At 38.8% G+C, this 18,945-nt stretch overlaps 1 protein-coding gene and 1 long non-coding RNA gene across 2 annotated transcripts; one reads left to right on the top strand and one right to left on the bottom strand.

Annotated features, from left to right (window-relative positions):
• Positions 1 to 604: 604 nt before the first annotated feature.
• Positions 605 to 4,256, bottom strand: foxf1 (forkhead box F1). The gene is made up of 2 exons (XM_079662545.1): positions 2,982 to 4,256; positions 605 to 1,809 (listed from the first exon to the last, which is right to left on the bottom strand). Exons 1-2 carry the CDS (start codon positions 3,955 to 3,957, stop codon positions 1,646 to 1,648), a joined length of 1,140 nt encoding a protein of 379 aa, XP_079518671.1. The 5' UTR covers positions 3,958 to 4,256; the 3' UTR covers positions 605 to 1,645.
• Positions 4,238 to 14,501, top strand: LOC307027810. The gene is made up of 5 exons (XR_013804770.1): positions 4,238 to 4,358; positions 5,056 to 5,168; positions 13,045 to 13,202; positions 13,356 to 13,415; positions 13,490 to 14,501. It is a non-coding gene; the product is annotated as an uncharacterized lncRNA (long non-coding RNA).
• Positions 14,502 to 18,945: the final 4,444 nt, after the last annotated feature.

Below are 18,945 nucleotides of genomic sequence, written 5' to 3'. Positions count from 1 at the left end.
TCTGTGCATTTAATTCTGTGGCTCTGTTATTTTTTTCAAGGTTGATATTTGCCTGATTAAGAATTAAAAGAAAAAAAGACATACCCTCAACAGTTCTTCCACTTATCTAAGACCCACATAACCCTTTTTTGTTTTTTTATAAGTTGTTAGTTAAAATCCAGTCTTTGTGTAGATTCAAAGAAGTATTTTACACACCCTGAGTTATACAGAATGAATCACAAAAAGCAATTTTTCCGCCTGTAACCAAAGGCGTGTGAGATCTCTGCCTCTTGATTTGTTACGCTTGAATTGCTACACTCTCCTTATAGAGGGTGAAGGATTTATTTCTAAAGCCTTTTATTTAAAAGTCTATTACTAATTAATCATTGTTTTGTGAAAAATCTGATTTTTTTCCCCCTTGAAATGTCAATTTGATTTAATCATGCTTGACTTTTTTGCTTCTGTGTAGTATAGGACCACTTTAATGTGGATATTAGCTTCATTTTGGCTTCCCTATCAACAAAGATTTAGAATTTAAAAAATCCATGTAAAGAGAGTAGGCTATGCCCCTTTTTCGTTAATTAATTAATTGAAATTCTAAACATTTATTTAAGAACCCTGTTGAATAATTGTACATAGTGTTATGTCTCAGAAAGAAGCAGAATTGCCTTTAATCTTAAACTGCTGCCAACAATTACATATGTTTTGTGGTATTTGTTTACAGAGTCCTGAACACATTAGCATGAATTGTGGATGAGTAATGAAATCGATTGTTTTGTGTATTTAGGCTTCAACAGCCCAACATATATATTTTATTTCTTTACAAATGATTTGTTGTAATATAACCTAAAGATTAGCCCTCATTGATGGACCCTTGCTAATTTTCTAACATTATATAAGTATACAGTGCTGAAAGTAATGGTCTACATAGATCTAACACAAACGACATAACAGTGCTTACAATATATCCTCAATTTTCATTTTAAAACAAATAACAAGCGTTCTGACAAATATTGCCAATAAAGAATATACCTCTTTGGCCAATTCGCCTGAAATTAAAAATATGTAGGCCTAAAGAATAAATAAAAAGATGCGCATAGGCTATTCAAAAAGTGCCTTCATCCTTAGAATATATGGAAATATTTTATGTGATGTCCAAAACTGTTCATTCCAAAATTCAACGCTGGTATGAAAGTCCAAAAAAGGGAAAAAGGAGCCTCAGTCTAATTTGTCAAAGAAAAGGTAAGTTAAAACTTCAGACAGATAAAAGTGTGTGCATTTTTACATTGACTTACTTCAAGAAGAAAAAAACATTAACAAAATGTGAAGTGGTAGTCATCCGCTCTGCAGGACTAAGTACCAAACAGCAGCAGGGTTTCAATACACCCAGTCTTTACCCCGCTGGACGATGTTGATGCCATGAAAAAGTTTGTCTTTATTATTATATATTATTATTATGTGGTTGATTTGTGATTGGCCTGTCTCCGTGTTTGTCGCTGTGTGAAACAGTACAGAAAAGTAGTCCGGTATACTCGAAGCAGTGAGTGCTCTCCATGGGCCGGGGCATGCCTTTATGTCTCTCAGTGGTTATTTAACTAATTTGTTCTCTTTTCAGTTCACCGTCCTTGGACACCGTCCTCTGGTCTGCAGGTTGTCCGCCGGGGCCTCACATGACGCAGGGCTTAATGTCCTGGTAGGAGACCTGCTGGTGGTGGTAGTACGAGCTGCTGCTCGGTGAGTGCATCGCGGAGGACGTCATGGCGTTGAACGAGAACACGAACTCCTTTCGGTCACACATGCTTGGAGACTGGGAATGGTACCGAGGAATACCTGTGGAAAAAGCATTCAAAATATATGGTCACAAATATGTCCAATGATATATGGCAACTTTCCAATAATTTTGTTTGGAACTATAACATAAAACCCATTTAAACATAATAGAATGATTGTATAAATACAAAATGTAGGCTGTAATTGTTAATTGTCAATTAGGTCTGTTTATGATGGAAATGTCATCTTAGAGCAGCCATAACTTTGACTTTCATTCCATTGATCTATTTGTAGGGCAAATAATATTACACTAATAAGAATACAAATAGTAATTATAATAATAACTTGAGACAACTTTGTTAAATTAAATATAGTGTCCATCCTATTCCTTACTAACAAGTATGTTGTTTGAATAAGAAGAAAAGAAAGCTCATTATGGAAAATTTTCTCAGAGATGACCATTATTATTTTTGATAATAACAACACTTTACTTTGGTTTATTTAATGTATAAAGGACAGATAAATAGCTCCACTGGTTTTTACTTAGTCGGATACAAGGGTATATGCCTATTCCTCACAGACCCAAAGTCCATTTAGCAAGCGCGATTAACCTTGTGGAAGGCGGAGGCGGGCTTGCAGGCTAATTGACAGTGGCTCTCTTGCACGCCAGTCCCGGAGGACTTGGTGCTTCGGGGCAAGGCAGGCTGCTCTTGGCCGCGCTTGTTTTTCTTGCCCGGAGATTGGCACGGCTTTAAACTGTCCCGGCAGACTATCCCTACCCTCTTTTCTTTATCATTGCGGAAACTGAAACCATGCGAGTTTAAACCGCCTAATTAGAGCCGGACAGTGGTGAAGAAGATTACTTTTTTTTTTTGTGGGAGAAAATACGTGGTTTCATAGTCCTTAATTGGCTTGATTTTTATTATATTCTTCCCTTTTCAATACAATAGTTGAGATCAGCCCATGTTTAGTGACGAATACAGTGTGAGATTCCACTAAGGAAATGTAAAGCTGTTCAATAGACCCACGATCATAAAAAACTGTTGAACTTGGTTGAAAATATTGTGTAGACCTCTTGAAATTAAATGTATTGTGGTGTTATTTGTAAATATGAATGAAATTATACTATGATTTTATTTATCTTCACACGTTTTTCTAATGAAATTTTCCAAAGTCTTACACAATATGTTTGAGTTTTTTTACGTTGATCAATTAGAAGTGAATAAGCTTACCTTGTAAATCTGTAGTATTGTGCCCGTTCTGGTGCAAGTAAGATTGGTCCAATGAATGTGTGGGCAAGCTGGGCTGCAGTGAGTTGCCCCCTGGATTACAAGGAGACAGAGGCTGCTGCTTTATGTAGGCCCCGTTATTCAGAGAGGCCGAGGGGGCTGGAGCCCACGCCGAGGCTGAGCTCGAGTAGACCGGATGAGGCTCCATGACTCCTCCGCTGGTGAGCAGAGGGGAGCCGGAATTGTCGTGGTGTGCATAATCACTCCCGGTGGATCCTGTACAACTTCCCATGTAGGAATGTCCACCGTTGGTTGACAAGTGTGACATGCTGTGCCCGGACAGACCCATCCCTTCCATGTTACCTGTCAAGTGTCCATTCATCATCCCAATCCCGCTGTCCAGGGACAGGCCGTTGGGTGGACAGGAAAGTCCCCCGCCGCTCCCCTGGAAGTTGTAGGACTCGGGGATGTGGTTGAATCCCAGGCCGTTCATCATGCTGTACATGGGCTTCAGCGCCTGGCACTTGCGCCTAAAACCCCTCGGTCTCCTTCTGAAGGACCCTTCCTCAAACATAAACTCACTAGCCGGGTCGATAGTCCAGTAGTGGCCCTTCCCGGGCCTGCCGAGGCCCTTGGGCAGCTTGATGAAGCACTCGTTCAGAGACAAGTTGTGACGCACGGAGTTCTTCCATCCCTGGTATGAGCCCCTGAAAAACGGGAAACGGCTCTGTAGGAACTGGTATATTTCACTGAGCGTCAGTCGCTTGGTTGGAGAGCTCTGAATAGCCATGACTATTAAGGCGATGTATGAATATGGGGGTTTCTCTGGTCTGCGGATCCCAGCGTTTGTCTTTTTGGTTTTCGTAGTGGAGGATGCGGTTTCCATCACTGCCGTCTGTCCGTGCGGCTTCTCCGGGGCAGACATCGGACTGCTCTGAGCAGGAGTCTGCGCGGCGGGCTGCTGGACCTCTGCCGTCATTAGTTAAATGTAGTCTTCGAGATGGCAAACGAAAATAGTTGGTGTCCACCTTTCCAGCTATAAACACTTTAAGTAAGATGCTAGTTAGCTGGCATAAAGAGTCGAAAAAGTAACCGTAGGCAAACTTAACGAACGAGTCAAAATCGAAACTGTCTTCTAAAGTCTGACTTCTGACTTCTTCTCTTGATGCAGTCCTGCAGCAGCCTGAAGCCTTGTACAACGCGTCCGAAATGGGATGAGGAGCAGAACAGGAGCCGCTTTCCACTTCAGTTGGTGTGTTGTCGTGCGTCCGAAGAGCTCACTTTTTACTTATCTGTTGCCATCAGCGCATTGGAAGCTGGATGTCTTGGCCATCCTGATGTTGGGACCCGCCCAGATCCCTCCTACTCCAGTGGTGGGCTGTAAGTATGCACATCTGTGTGCGTTCACTTTTCAGGGAAATGTTTTTCCCTACCTTACATTAAAATAGGTAATGTTTCTCCAGTATATTCAGTCAAACCTATAGCCTATGTTATTATACGCTACAGAGTTGAACTAAATTAAAATGGATGATCATATTATGCGACAGAACACTTACTACACGTAAAGGGCATTTAGATAACGATTCTAAAAGCCTTGCTTTCTAGTATGACTTTATTTTATTGATATTCCTATTTGTAATGCTGAATAATACAAGTGATACAAACTAAACTGTAGATTCCTGAACGTGCAGTGTCCCTCACTTTCCGGCCACAGGCTTGATGCGCCAGCACGGCACTTACCCCGAGTCTAATTTGCAACACAATTAAACTTGTGAAATATAAAAAAAAAACATTTTAACTGTATTCAACAGTGACAAGCAGATAATTTGCCCCTCTTATTCAAACCACCTTATGATTTCTTCAAAAGATAGACAGGAACATGGGCAGGATGTTTATACAGCAAAATGTAAACATTTTCCCTGGCCTTCTTTAAATAAAAAATCAAGCAAAAGCTCCGTTAGATCAGTTAATACTCAATCGGATGCAATATGCCCTTCTCTTCGCTGCGTCTTGTGTGATGTTGGACTTTTTTGCATATGAATATTGTTTGTGTAATGCAGTCATAATATTTACGCAGGGACGCAGGAGGAGTAGAGACCAAACTGTGCCGAACTGTGAGCACAGAAAGTCGGACCGGGATCTGAGATCGACTCCTGCTGCAGTTTACCATCGAATGATCTAGGATTCAAGGTAAAGTGGATTTAACACTTTTTACCAGGAGAACTATGGCCGTTTTATGTAAGTGCTAAGATTAATGTGTATTATGTTTTATCAGACAGTCCTATCTGATAGCAAAGTTAGACAACCGAAGCTTCAATTATATATCAAGCCTGTTGCAATAACTTATATGTATTTCACTCAAGAAGATGGGCGCCGATTTGTTGTGTTTTCGAAGTGAAAAAGCTTAGTTTTTGGTTCGATGTATTATACCTTTTACAAAGCTGTGAACGAGAGCTAATGAAAGACGATCTGTCCATAACCTAAAAGTGTTGACAGTAGATTGCTTATTGTTCCCTTGAGATCTCGATAACTGCAGCTGGCAAACTTTTGCCTCTACATGGGTCCAGTTAGTCGAGTAGTTGTGCTTCTGATCTCTGCCGGCTTTACTGCTTCTAGAGAATGCCTGTAATGACTGTTGGTTTTGACACAATGAAAATAACACAATGGAAAATAGTGGGGGAACAATTTTATCCTGTGCGTAAAACCAGACAATGTTTGGAGACGATGTTGCCTCTGCGTAAAGATCAACAGTAGCTCTTATAGCTTAATGTTTTTTCTTATGTTAAACACCAAGGCAACATGTTTTTTAAATTAAACTACATAGGACATATATTCAAATTCAATGTGGAGGCGTAACTGAAATTGTTTTGTTTAGGTTTGCCGCAAATGTCCAGTGTCATTTTGGTTTCAGACGAGAAAACAATCCATTGTCAAATTCTCAGTGTCAACCCAAAGGTGACAGACGTGCCACTGTTAGCTCTCGCAGATTTGAACACATAGATAAATGAATGTAAGTATTGTTTTAACCGGTGCCTGTACGGCCACTCGCCTGGAGTGAGGGCCACACATTTATCAGGGTAAAAGACCACCCAGCGCGCACCAGGGGCAGGCGCGCTCCCGTCCTCTCTCTGCCCACTGCATTTAATTACCGCTGATGACTTCATTCCATTAGGGCCCTTTTCCCCTCACACGCTCATTCGCCCCATGTCATGTTATTCTTTCTTTCTACATTGGCCTATTTTTTTTGTACTTCTCATAATCATCCAACGCCTGTGTCCGTCCTTACGCAAACTATCAGTGTTGGATTGTAATTTACTACACCCCAGCTGCATTTTCCTCTGGCCAACAAAAATAAAAAATATATATTTTAAATAATCTAAGACACAATCAAAGTGAAATCATTAAATTATTTTTAAAAATCAACCTAAAACATTATAACTAATGCACTGTTGTATTTATATTGCATATCAGAATTGAATGATTTTATTACAAATTAAGATATTTCACAAGTTGCTGTAACAGGGTCGGTGAAATATTATGCTCGTCATTACTGAGGCTTTAGCCCCGAGGTCAGAGCATCCCTGTTGCTCCATCTCAGACAAAGTCATGCACTTTTCCATGACGTCCCATCATGAAATATTTGACAGTGCTGCATCCTCAGGAATGCTCGGCCACTTAGGTGGAGGTACACCGCAGAGTGCACGGTCCTGACAGGCTTTCCGGACTATCTTACCGTTATTTAGTGCTCAAAAACCAAGCTTGGACCCCTCAAAAATCAAGTTATTGTAAAGTTCTGCAAAAATGTTCAACTGAATGAATGGTTTCTTATTGCTTGTATTCTCCCATCCATTAACTCTTGTGACATATCAGAAGTTAGATATATATAATTTATGTTTTTTATTGTTGAACCTAAACATATTGTATTGTATTGTCTGCAGAAACAGTTTAATATTGAAATTACGTTTAGTTTGGACCTTAAACGTTTCTGAGGATTTGTTTCCTTCCTCATATCAAAATCTTGATATTGCATTCCTTGTTCTCTCAGAAATGATAAGGCTTCACTGTGCTACATAATTTGACCAAGTCACGAGCAAATAACTCAAGCGGATTATAGCCTACATCAGACGCCGTGGTCAGCACTGCAATTCGATTTAACCTTATAGCAAATTGAATTGTTGGTCGGATAAGGTCCGATACCAAATGACCTGGATAATTGTATCTATCAAACTTGAAGATGCCATTTTCTTCAAAAACGATCCTCTTTGAGGGATAACTCTCTCCTCTGAGGGCCGCCGGGTCACCGAGAGGCCGCAGGGACTTTGTTTGAAGGGCAGTGCGACAAAGTGATCGATCAACTTGCCGTGCTCGTCCGACTTGAACTTGGTTTTAAAGCATTACCTAACAGCTTCACATCGGTAAACGTAAATGAACTCCCTTAATTATTTGTTTCATTACTTTTTATTGCATGCAATTGATGTGAGGTGTCAAAGGTGTTGAATTGATAATTTGGAGAAAAACAAGTATTCATATATCTTTATACATGTTAAGTAAAAAACAATTGAATGCATACATCTATTTAAAGTAATATATCAACGTTTAAAGTTGAAATTCAGTAGTGGATTTTACAAATGACCAATTGGTCTATATATTAGTCACAGAGCCTGAACGGGCTGGACACTATCCAATTGATTTTTTGATAATAAAATATGATTTCTCAGATTTTATTTAATCTATTTTATCATGCAAAATTAGTCAAATGTAAAGAACGCATAAACAATGGTACTGTTATGCATATGGGAAGCTGTTGCGCAGACATACTCAACATTTTGAGGTGTGCATTTTCTTTAAATACATTTATTTAACATTTCTTTACATTGAACTTTAAAAAAAACACATTTTATATTTTTCCATGTTGTTATACATATTATTTGCAAATTCTATCACTACATGATTGATCCATACAATTACTTTAATTGCAGATTTTAAGTGAATGTAATCCTCCTTTTGAATGTCCTAGATTTTCAAGTCCAACAAATAATTCAAAGATGTATCCTTATTGCTTTACTTGCTTTTTGTCTCTGCAGTGTCGCCTGCAGTTCACTCAGCATTGTCGTTTTAATTGAAAACAGTGTAATGTCGAGGTGGGTACCCCCTCATCACTTTCCTTGCGCTGTAGGTGGCCGTGTATATTTTCGTTTAAGTGGTGTTTATGTGAACGAGAAAGGACGGGATTGCTTGCAGACCGCTGATTGCGCGCATTGGGTCTCTGCATGGATGTGAAGTGTATTTGATGGGCACCTCCCTCTCCGGTAATCAGCTGCAGCAGAAGTGCGCTCGATTACTTTTTAATTCTCTTGGCGAGATATCTCTTCCGTGCCATGCTGTGTGTGATGGCGCGCAGAAAAGTAGTGCCTTGACACAGCATCCTTAAAAGGATGACTAAATACATGTTTCTCTTACACAACATTTCATAGAGATGCCAATGGTAGCCTACTAACTCAAAAATAATAGTTCAAACATCCGCCCTGCTGAAGTGTACTTAAGCATGACAGTTACGATAAGCGTGAACGAAAAATATATAATTATTTCAACCCGTGCGTCGTGTTGCATGTGTTGCAGTCTGATGGAAATTGTAAGGTGTTTAGTAATCTTATATGAGATACATTACGCTTACCTCAGTAATCTTTTGTCACATTTAATGTGTTTAAACAACGTTCCACTCGTGATTCAAGGAGAGGTAAATCCCCTTTTAGTAATTTTCCCTTAAAACTTGGTTTAACAACGGACTCTATAAGTTGTCGATACAAACTTGCCATATTAATGATTGTTATAATTGTTCTTTTTTACAACATATAACTTTAGTGTTAAATGCCTAATAATAACTGTTTAGATTACATATATTTTGTATCTGTATGTGAATGTAGGGTAATAACTAAATAGTTGCCCAAAGTTCCAGTTTTTTGTCATTTGTTGGTAGAGACACACGCCCACCTTTCTCCGATGCACACCTGCAGCAACAACTATAAATTGCACACAAAGCTATAACTGATCATTTAGAGTAGTCGATGATGTCTGGATGTCGCAGACCCTTAAGTAACTTTTTTGCACATTGAAATTTAGAGATTTAATTAATTTGTAGGTTTAAAGTCCAGGTTAAAATCGTAATTTAATCTAATTTAAAACCTCATTAGGTTCTGCACGACAGACATAATGAAATGTGAATATGCTGCAAGTTTGAGGCCATAACATTTGTTGATCATGGACTTTTCGACACAAAGATTTGTTTGCAGCAGTTTACGCTATAGGGAGCTCATTATGCCAAAACGTATGAGTCGTTTGTAGACATATTATTGTGAGAACCTCTGCCTCCTCAGTAAAACTTCACATAGCCTTCCCGCAACAGTCCCTGGAGAGCTATATTGGTAAATTAAAGATAGCAATCACATCATAAAGATGGCATTTTATTATTTCAGTAGGCAGTCATTAGTTTGTCCTTTGCCCCAAAGAAGATGAAGTCCTGTTTTCTGACAGCTGTATGTTGAAAAAAAAAGTTTCTTTAAGATAAAAATAATAAAGTATATTTTCTGATCATAGGCAGTAGCACATAACTTGACACAAAGGACAGACATGAGGATTTGGCTGGTCCAGAGGTTTTACACATTTCTAAACATCCAAATGTCGTTAGCACTGGAAGGAAAAATGTTCAATAATTTTTAATACCGGTTTGTAGTTTGTTATGTGAAACAGGACAAAACACACAAAGTGTAAAGAAAAAAAGTGAAAATAACAAAATAAGAACATTATTTCATTTATTTTGAGGTTAGTTTTCAAGGTTAAAGCATGAGGAAAAACAGTTTCTGTTCTTCCTCAATTTATACACCTACATTATAAAATAGAGGAGAATTTATTTACCATTATTCCTGATTTTCTTTAAACACATTTTATAATGTAATCCAGATTTTGGATTATTGGCACATTCTAGGATATTTAAAATACTTACAACAAATTAAACTCTGCCAGGGACATGATTAAAACAATTTAAAACCAAAAAGCTTTGACCCAATATTGAATCCCTTAAATGTGTATCTCTGTCTTAGTTTCTACCGTTTTTGTGAATAATGAATGAAAGGTAGATAATTCATGTTTTAATTTGAAAGCAAAAGTTTATTCAAATATATTATTGAGAATTTAAACTTGGGTGCTTTTCCATTGCTGAATATTGCATTATAGGTTTTTGAAGGGATTACTTTTTAATATTTCTTAGTTCTCCAAGGCAGTTTCTTTCACAATTCTGTAAGAAAATATAAGTCACATTAATCTGGTTCAAAAATATTGAATGCAGATTTAAAATATTATAAACTTTATAATTTAATATATGTTTGATGTATGTTAAAATAAAGCCAGTATTCCCTGCTCGTATGATCACCTTTAGTTTATAGTTGAACTGATAATTAGTATGAAAAAAATAGTATTGTTCTATTTGCTGTTAGGCGCTTATTTGACCGCTGATCTCTGCTCTACTGTTGCGTCTGTGAAGATTCAGTCCCACAGTGAGTGGGTGCCTGTTGCCCCCCCCTGCAGCCCTGCACACCTCCCTGCTCCAACAGGGTCTGTCTGATGCAGGGAGAGACATCAATAATAAGAGCTGAAGCAGAAACCACAGTGGAGAACACAGAGAGAGAGGGGGGCAGACGCAGGCCACAACTGGCTCTGCTGCAGGTCAGCCCCTTTGATACAGCCCTGATGGCAGTTTGATGGGTGCACATGGGGCGACATGGGTTTATACGTACGTGTTTACATGCACGTTTACATAATATCTATGGTGTTTACGCACAGCCCACTCATTCTTTTTTTCTTTACTCTGAAGGGGGATTTTCCTGTGGCAAAGCTGCTTCGGAAAAAGCAATTAAGAATTCCCAAACAGCACACCACAATGGGAGATATCATTTGTGCAATGTGTATTCCATGTCCCTCGCAGTTCTTGTCTGGAATGGCTTGGCTATTTTTAATCTGTACACAACCGAACCCACCTACAGACAAACCGCAAATTGACAGAAGGGGAGGGGGCTGAGGGGGCTTGGTAATTGCCTATTGTGGAACTCAAACTCCTCTGTTCTGCCATAAACAGCTCTGGTAGTTCACAACTTGATACCCAGTGATCCAGCGGGTTGGAAATGAGGGCACATCCTCACTGTCTGTGGGAACCCATAGACAGGCAGTGGTTGGAATCAGTCAGGAATGCTTTGGGATGGTAACTGGATTCGGTCGTAATGCCCAGCTCTCCACAGTGGAACACTAGGGTGGGAAAAAGGCTGCGAGCATTTCCTGAGTGAAGGGGGGTCCCAGTGAAGCATCACACGCATGGGCATCATGTGACAGTGATCCTGCCAGGTTTTATCCTATGATCCCAGAGGAGGAGAGGAGAGGGAGGAGAGGAGAGGACAGGAGCTGTGGGCATTGCCAGGGACAGGGGTAGGCTTTAAGGAAGACAAGAGAGGCGCAAAGACTGTAGCTGTTATGATGTAAACTGTCAAAGGTTGAAAAACATGGGGGAAGTCAAAATGAGGGGTTTAGTGCAAAGCTGCTGCCTGATTCTGTTATTTTTCTCACAATATGTATTTATTCCTGAAGTAGTTTGGCATGCTGTCTAATTTCCTTTTGTTAATTATCTTCATTTATGCTCTGCACATTTGTATATCTTTAAGTTTAGCTGCTCACAAAATATACAAAACAAAGTTGGTGTTTTATGTGCCCGAATAAGAAACAAAAGATCTGATTATAAACCCCACCTTTGAAACAAGTCCTGATTATTTAAGTCTCAATAAATTATATACAACAGTCAATGATCTGGGTGAAAAGAAAGGAAATAAAACAGGTGATTTTTACTGCTGGAAAATACAAGTCCTTGTTATTTTGGATCATATTGCATGTTTTAATTGAATACTAGTGGTTGTGTATATAATTAGGGCAAGCCATGGTGAAAATAAAGTTGGTCTAAAGTAGTGGTATATAAAGAAAGTATTTAGGTCTCTCAGCCAATTTGCATGGGCCTTTCACTTTAGCGTATCTACTGCAGAATTGAGGTCAAAATAACCCTTGTGCATCATCAATCAAGTATCATGCGCAGCACACCTTCTATGATTTAAAACCAATAACAACGTTTATGAGATAAACCCTCATTGAATATCTGAATGTCAACAATATCCCACCTTCCTGTTTTATGTGCTTATTTTTTGATTGACTACCTCATGATGCTCCAGCCACCTGGATTTTCCCTTTGCACTGTTCAGACAGTAATCACCTAAAAATCTTAACCTGAGTCTGTGTGTGTCGATCTGAGAGGAAAGGGTGTTTGGAAAATTATACTGAAAAATGTAACATGCGGTTTGTATCTGATTAGAACACATGTTCTGCTCCTATTCATATTCATTCACATCTGTCTGTATGATGTTGAAGTTTAATGTAATATCACATTTCAGCAGAGCAATGGAGCAAAAATCATGTATTAAATGTAGCAGCTGGTGAGTGTGTATTTGTTTTCCTCCACCTTTTTCCTGCATACAATTTTAGTGCTGCCTCTGTGTTCAGTGTCCTGTCTGTCTGTAACTTTGTGTGGTAGTGTTACCACTGAACAGGTCTCTCTTGAAAATGAGACCTTGTATCTCAATGAGATTTTACACCTGTATAAATAAAGGCTAATACATAAATAGAAAAAATACATATTGCCATGGCTGCCTCATGTGTAGATGCAGATTTAATATTCCAGACTGTCTTTACCTCTGGTTTCTGCTGCCTGTGGCTGCATGAGCTCCTATATCAGTGCATGTGAGAATGTTGCTGACTAGAAATGTGTGTGTCCAGGCTGCTGGCGGCCCGACGTTGCTCTCTATGGCTTGTATAAATGTTGTGACGATCTTGGGAGGAATTTTACCCCATAGTTGTCAAAGGGCTTTTTATTTCCACCTGCTAACGGCCTCTTTCCGTTGGTCTGCTCTATAACAATGGTAGTGTGAAAGCTGTGGAGTGCAAGGTGATTGATGTTGGACTGTATTTGGACCTTCTTCAGATTTGGGGCCTTAAAGGAAGGGGTGATTCCTCCCTCCCACCCCGACTACCCCACCATAACACAGGGCTCAAGAGGGCAACGTGTTGATCAGGACGTTCCTAGACATCCCATTTGAACAAAGTGCCAATCAGTCCATGAAAACAAGTTGGCAGCCACATGTAAACAAGGTTTTATGACATATCAATCAATTTGCCACTAAAAGAAACAGAATGAAGTTAATTTATGCCACAGTTGCAATTAAACCCAATTGTATCCCCTCCATGTTGTCTCAAACCATCACTATTTTTCTTGTCGTGTCTGGGTTAAAACAGACACAGGCTCATCACGACTGCATTCTTTCCATTTTGCTGGAGAGCAGCGTGGCAGAGAAGGTAATCTATCACCCAAATGGTCTGTCCTTCTCCCTGCCTATTTCTAACTGTGTTTCTCTTTCTCCTTCCCCCAGTCTGGAGTGGGCAGGCATGCGGCTTTGGCCACAGGAAGCAGGGAATTCTTGGGAGAATGGAAGATGTCTTATGGGGAGACATACTGGCCTCCCCACCCACTCACCACACCAAAATGACACCTGACCCCTTCGTGTGTTTATATCAGACCATGGAAGTGAGAAATAGTGATGAGTCACTCTGGCTGTGTGTTTACACTCCGGAGTCACGCAAGGAAGGAAATCAGCCACGGTCTGCTAAAAGTGGCGAGGTGAGAGAGAATGGCTGCAGTCCCCCAGCGCTGCAGTGATTTACCTCCAGGCAACATTTATTTCATGTCATCTCTGCTGCGAAGACTTAAGACCAACAGAAAACAGCAGCATTAGCAGAGAAGTGGGCTGTACTCTAGGAAAGGTAACTTTAAATGTTTAAGTTTTCATTAAGAATGATAAGATTACACTCTGTTGATCACATCCAGTTGCTTTCGAATCAAGGCAGGTGAAACACAGTTCACTGTGTGGATTTGAATGAAAACATGCATCTCAACACAAAAACTCATTTCAGCATGATGACGATTCATTTCCCTTTGTAATGTATTTTGTCATTTTCACAGAAACCTTCTCAGCAACAAGGAAATCTGAGTAATTGCTCATTTTAATTTCATACCAACTGAATACACATTTTAAACCAACAGCAACGATATGAACTTATTCAAATGTTTGTTTTATTATTATTGATATACTATATTAATATCACAATCAATGTATAGATGTTTATTTTATGACATTATTTGAATGACTATGCCTGCCACATTTCAAATAACTATGGTTTCCTGCAAACAATAACAAAAATAAATTGATTAAAAAAAAAGTGTTCAAAGGTGTAATGGCCCTTACTAATGACCTTTCTAAGAAATTATTATGCAGCACTTATTATCTTAACTGATACTTAAATACTATTTGTTTGTCCCTGTTATATATACAAGGTTACACCAAATGTTTAATACTTATTCTAACTTGGATTAAATAAAATGTTGATTATATTAAAGCAAGCTAGCAATAGTCACACCTAATAATTTCAGGGAAATATGTTACTTTAAAATGTGATAATATACTTGCAAAAATGCATTACTTTTTTTAGAAATCCTAAAATAAAAATGACTTTGTAAATGTTTAAAATATAATAAAACAGAAAATGTAGGTTTCAGAACAAGATCACAAAATGAGTATCTTTATTTTGCACATCATCCAAAAGCCTGTGCATCAGTTTATACTGACAATAACACATGGGCATTTCCGGTTACTGTCCACTTTATGGACTCAAAAATAGAAAATTATAATGAGAATGTTAGCATGGTATTATAAAATGTGTTTATGAATCAGTGACGCACTGGCCACGTACTGCTGTATGCTTTGAAATGTAAGGAGTGTTTACTCTGGCTACCACCAGTATTTTATACGTATTGTCATTGTTGTCTTCCGCACTGAGCGACTTTACACCTTAGATTGCATAACTGTTGTTTTGAAGAGACAGCTAAAATTACTGCAGTTGGGCTCTGAAAAGTGACACTTTATTTCTTTATATCATCACATTGGTGCAAGTAACTTCATTGCAGACTGTAGCGCATATCCTGTTACACTCCCCCATACGCACCGCCACAATGAGAGAGTCAGCAGCTTTTATTTTGGCTCATCTCTTGTGAATTGTAAGTCCTGTCAGAGGCTTTGATTGATAGTTGTGTTTATCACCATATTATTAAGTAATCAGGCTCCACCACAGCTCGGCCCAGAGCTCCTTAATTTCAGCTAAAGCACACTGCTTCATGCTAATTAAAGGTTTGGCAAAAGTGTTTATTTTTGTGAATAAAAAAAAACATATATATATAGTTTTTCCATGTTGTATGCAAGTGTGCTGATTGTTGCATTTGTTTCCTCCCTGGAAAATATTGTGCCAGACTTCAGTGTTGTTATCTGCTCCAGAAACATGGTTATTTAAGGTCAGTGAATAGAAGACAATGCTGCATAGACTGCATGTACAGTGTGGGAATCTTACATTATATACTGTTTGTATTACTGTGAAACCTGCAAAATGTCAAATAAGGTACCTACAGTACAGTACGTCCATGTATACCATAAGGGGGTCAATCAGTCTGTATTGTGTATCAGCAGAGGTTCTTCTCGCTTCGTTAATAGAGCCCGCTGCAGGCTGCGTTTGTGTATTCCTGAGGTAAACACAGTCATGGCAAAGTGGACATGCTGCTGAGTGTGTCCTGACTGGAGACAGAGAGCACTGTGGCACTGACGGAGACACTGGCAGCTCTCTAGAGGCAGGGTTAATGTGATGAATGGCCATTTGGTAATGGGCCATGTATTAGGGTGAAATTGCTCTTTTAAAAGCCTGGGCTCGAGCCGTTGCTATGGGCAGTTTGATTCACGAATCAATCAGGTGGCAGATGTTTCATGTTGGATCAGTCAGCTCTGTCTCGCTCACTCTTACACACAAATTAAGGAGGAATTGCTTGAATGACTGCACGTAGCAAATGAAAGCGTCAATTCACCTGGGGAGACATTTGTGCAAAGTGTACAGATTTTCATATCCCATGCAAATATTTATATGTAACTGAAGATGTTGAGAGAATTTACATTTGAATTGAATAAGTTAGGATGATGTGATTGTGAAGTTTTTTCTGTGCAATAAGGAAATCCATATTGCCCAATACTGTCACACATTATCCTTGTAACTTGTCAAATGTGCATTAATACTTCAATTTTTTATTTATAATGTATGTTACATTATTTTTGTGTCAACACAGTGCTTTAGTGCTTTGGACATAATATCTTGAATCTGTATTAGTTTTATATTTTCATTACGGTAATACAAATTCAGGTTGAAATTGACGGGGGTGCCTGTTAATATTTGATCTGGTTTTCATTTGACCAGGATAAACTGCTTTACTGCATACTTGCTATGTTTTTCCACTCACGCGCAATGTTGTAAATCAGAGGATACTGATTTTAAATTGTATTATGTTAACATGACTTGTTTTGAATAAAGTCTGTACGTTGAAATGAAGATGATTCTGAACAAGCAGCTTTAAACTATGCACTAAAATGGCACCGGCAAATCACTGTATCACAAATATGTTTACCAATCTGCATGTCAATTTGTATGAAGCCACTTCAATTTACCCTGAAAGTTTCGCTCTTTTGCCAAATTCAAGTCAAGAACCACTTAAAGACCTTGTGATGTATGCCCTGTATTTCTGTGGCGGTGTGAGACTCGTATGATAAACACAGCTACGATACGTTTGGCAGCATTGAAGCTGTTGGTGGTCTCGTTGTTTACTCCAGTGTCATACGTTTTCTTCAACAACCGAAGGGTTATGGATCACTGTTCATTCTGTCTACATATCTGAATAAGAAGCCACCACTACTCAAGTTGATACCCAATAATGACCCCTTATCTAATTTATGATGTTTGACATATGGGATTTCTGCAGATTCACTATGGTTTATCTTGTGAACCAGAATGCTCAAGCATACTTTAAAAAAGAAAGAAAATAGCCGAGCCAGTGTGTTTCACTTCTGTCTCATATGGCATGTGCCACAGAGATGGAAATTAAGTAAAGGCTGTGCAGCAGTATTTTTAAATGTTATGTCTCTTAGGTGGATAAGCTTCATTTAAGAGTGTTTCAGCTTTGAATTTGAATTTACGTTTAGCTTATTATCCCTTCTGCTCTTAATATGAAAAAGATTGTGAAAGGTAGTGAACTTTCCGTGGTCAGTGATCCTCGGAGGACCTAATTAATGTTTGGATAATCAAACGCAGTGATATGCCATTTCGCCGTGTCCAAAAAGCCTTATCACAGGTGTTAGTAAGGACAGACAGATGGACAGACAGACAGACACATGGTTCCAATTTGACGTCTGCTAATTCCAGGGAATCAATCCTAAATGACACCTATGGGATACACAGAGTGGATTTCCCTCTGATGCAGATTGGTGGTGGTTTGCAGATGAAAGACAGTAAAATAAATAAAGTTGTGGTGAGCAGGCAGAGCTCTTCTGTCCGCACAGTACAACCATAATGATGTTGACTGAGGGAAGAAGAGAAGGCCTGCTTCTGTTTTCACCACGGTTGCCACGGAAACGTAGATGAACTGCTGCTGCAAATCCAGAAAATCTGCTTTCATGTTTTTTGTTAAAAACATTCAGATTTCTTTCTTTTATTTCACATAGAGTTACCTAACAAGGGGGTAATAGTAATTAGCCGAAAGCAGTTCTGTTCCTTGTCACCCACTCTGCTGCTGATGCTGTTTTAATCCAAAAACACATGATTACATTAAACTCAGTAGTATCAAATTACTCTTTAACCTCCTCCAATCAATCTTTTCATCAGCTGCTGTGTCTGCGGTCAGCCTTGAGTAAGAATATTAATGGTAAGCTAATACTGGCTTGTCTCATCCTGGCTGAGAACTTGCATGATACTACAGGTTACACTGACCTCCTATTCCCGCTGTGCCTGCACACATTAGACTCTGTATTGTGCAACAATGCGAGTTTGCTGCTAAGCTCCTCCAATTGTCTCTGCATGTTATTGTTGAAGAGTCTAGCTTAAAGTCCAACTCAACTTAAATGTGGTGTGATTGTTGTTACATTGCGGTTTTTTTTTAGCTTTATTGTGAAAAAAGGCATTTATGCAGAGTTTGACATAAAGTGCATTTTAAAATCCATTCAAAGGGGGAAAGTGTTTCTGTAGTTTATCTTAAATACTAAATTCAGTTTCAGTGTCAGAATAATATGTAGAACATTGTTTGGTGACCTCTCAACAACTTTGGAAACCAGTCATGGTTATCAATGCAAGGTAGTATTTTTGTATTCATGCGGTTTAACTTTGTTAAGTACAATATTTAAGTCTTCATATATTTAAAGTGGGAGTACTAAATGCAATTTTCTCTTATAAAATAATATTTTGGTTGTAAAAAACATTTTCTTAATATTAATATTTCAAACGGAATTTTTCTTTTTTTCTGTGTGTCTTACAAATGTTTCTTTAGGGGATATTTACAATAAAAATCTAACAAAAAATGCAAGGGCAACGCATCAACTCACATAATGCACTTTAAATAGGAGCATTATCGAGTTTTTTGTCACCGGTGCCACTGAGGTGATTTATTCATATTCTGGTCGACTCCCGTCTGATTCAATCCAACAAATCACAGCCTGAGGTCTGTTTAACCCGGCACGCCACACTCATGTCTGTCTCCTTCTCTGACCCCCACACAGCTCACTGACTGGACAACACAGATATCACCCAGGGGCCGTTTTTCAAAGCTCAGCTGACAGGGAGTTGAGCCATCCTGTGCTCAAACCTCCCTGCAGCTTCACCAGGAAAAATAAGGTCCAATTAGCATCCGATATTTAATACAAATGATACAACAACAAAAAGTTAAATAAAGTTAAATAAATCTGCTCATATG

This window comes from Notothenia rossii, assembly GCF_949606895.1.
Source record: "Notothenia rossii genome assembly, chromosome: 2".
NCBI lineage: Eukaryota > Metazoa > Chordata > Actinopteri > Perciformes > Nototheniidae > Notothenia > Notothenia rossii.
The sequence above is the reverse complement of the archived record's forward strand: the minus strand, read 5'-3'. Positions and strand labels throughout refer to the sequence as shown.

Coding starts and splice junctions, on each gene's coding strand:
- foxf1 (XM_079662545.1), bottom strand. CDS start 3,957: ATGACGGCAGAGGTCCAGCAGCCCGCCGCGCAGACTCCTGCTCAGAGC. Junction 1,810..2,981: donor CAATACTACAGATTTACAAG/GTAAGCTTATTC, acceptor CTTTTTCCACAG/GTATTCCTCGGTACCATTCC.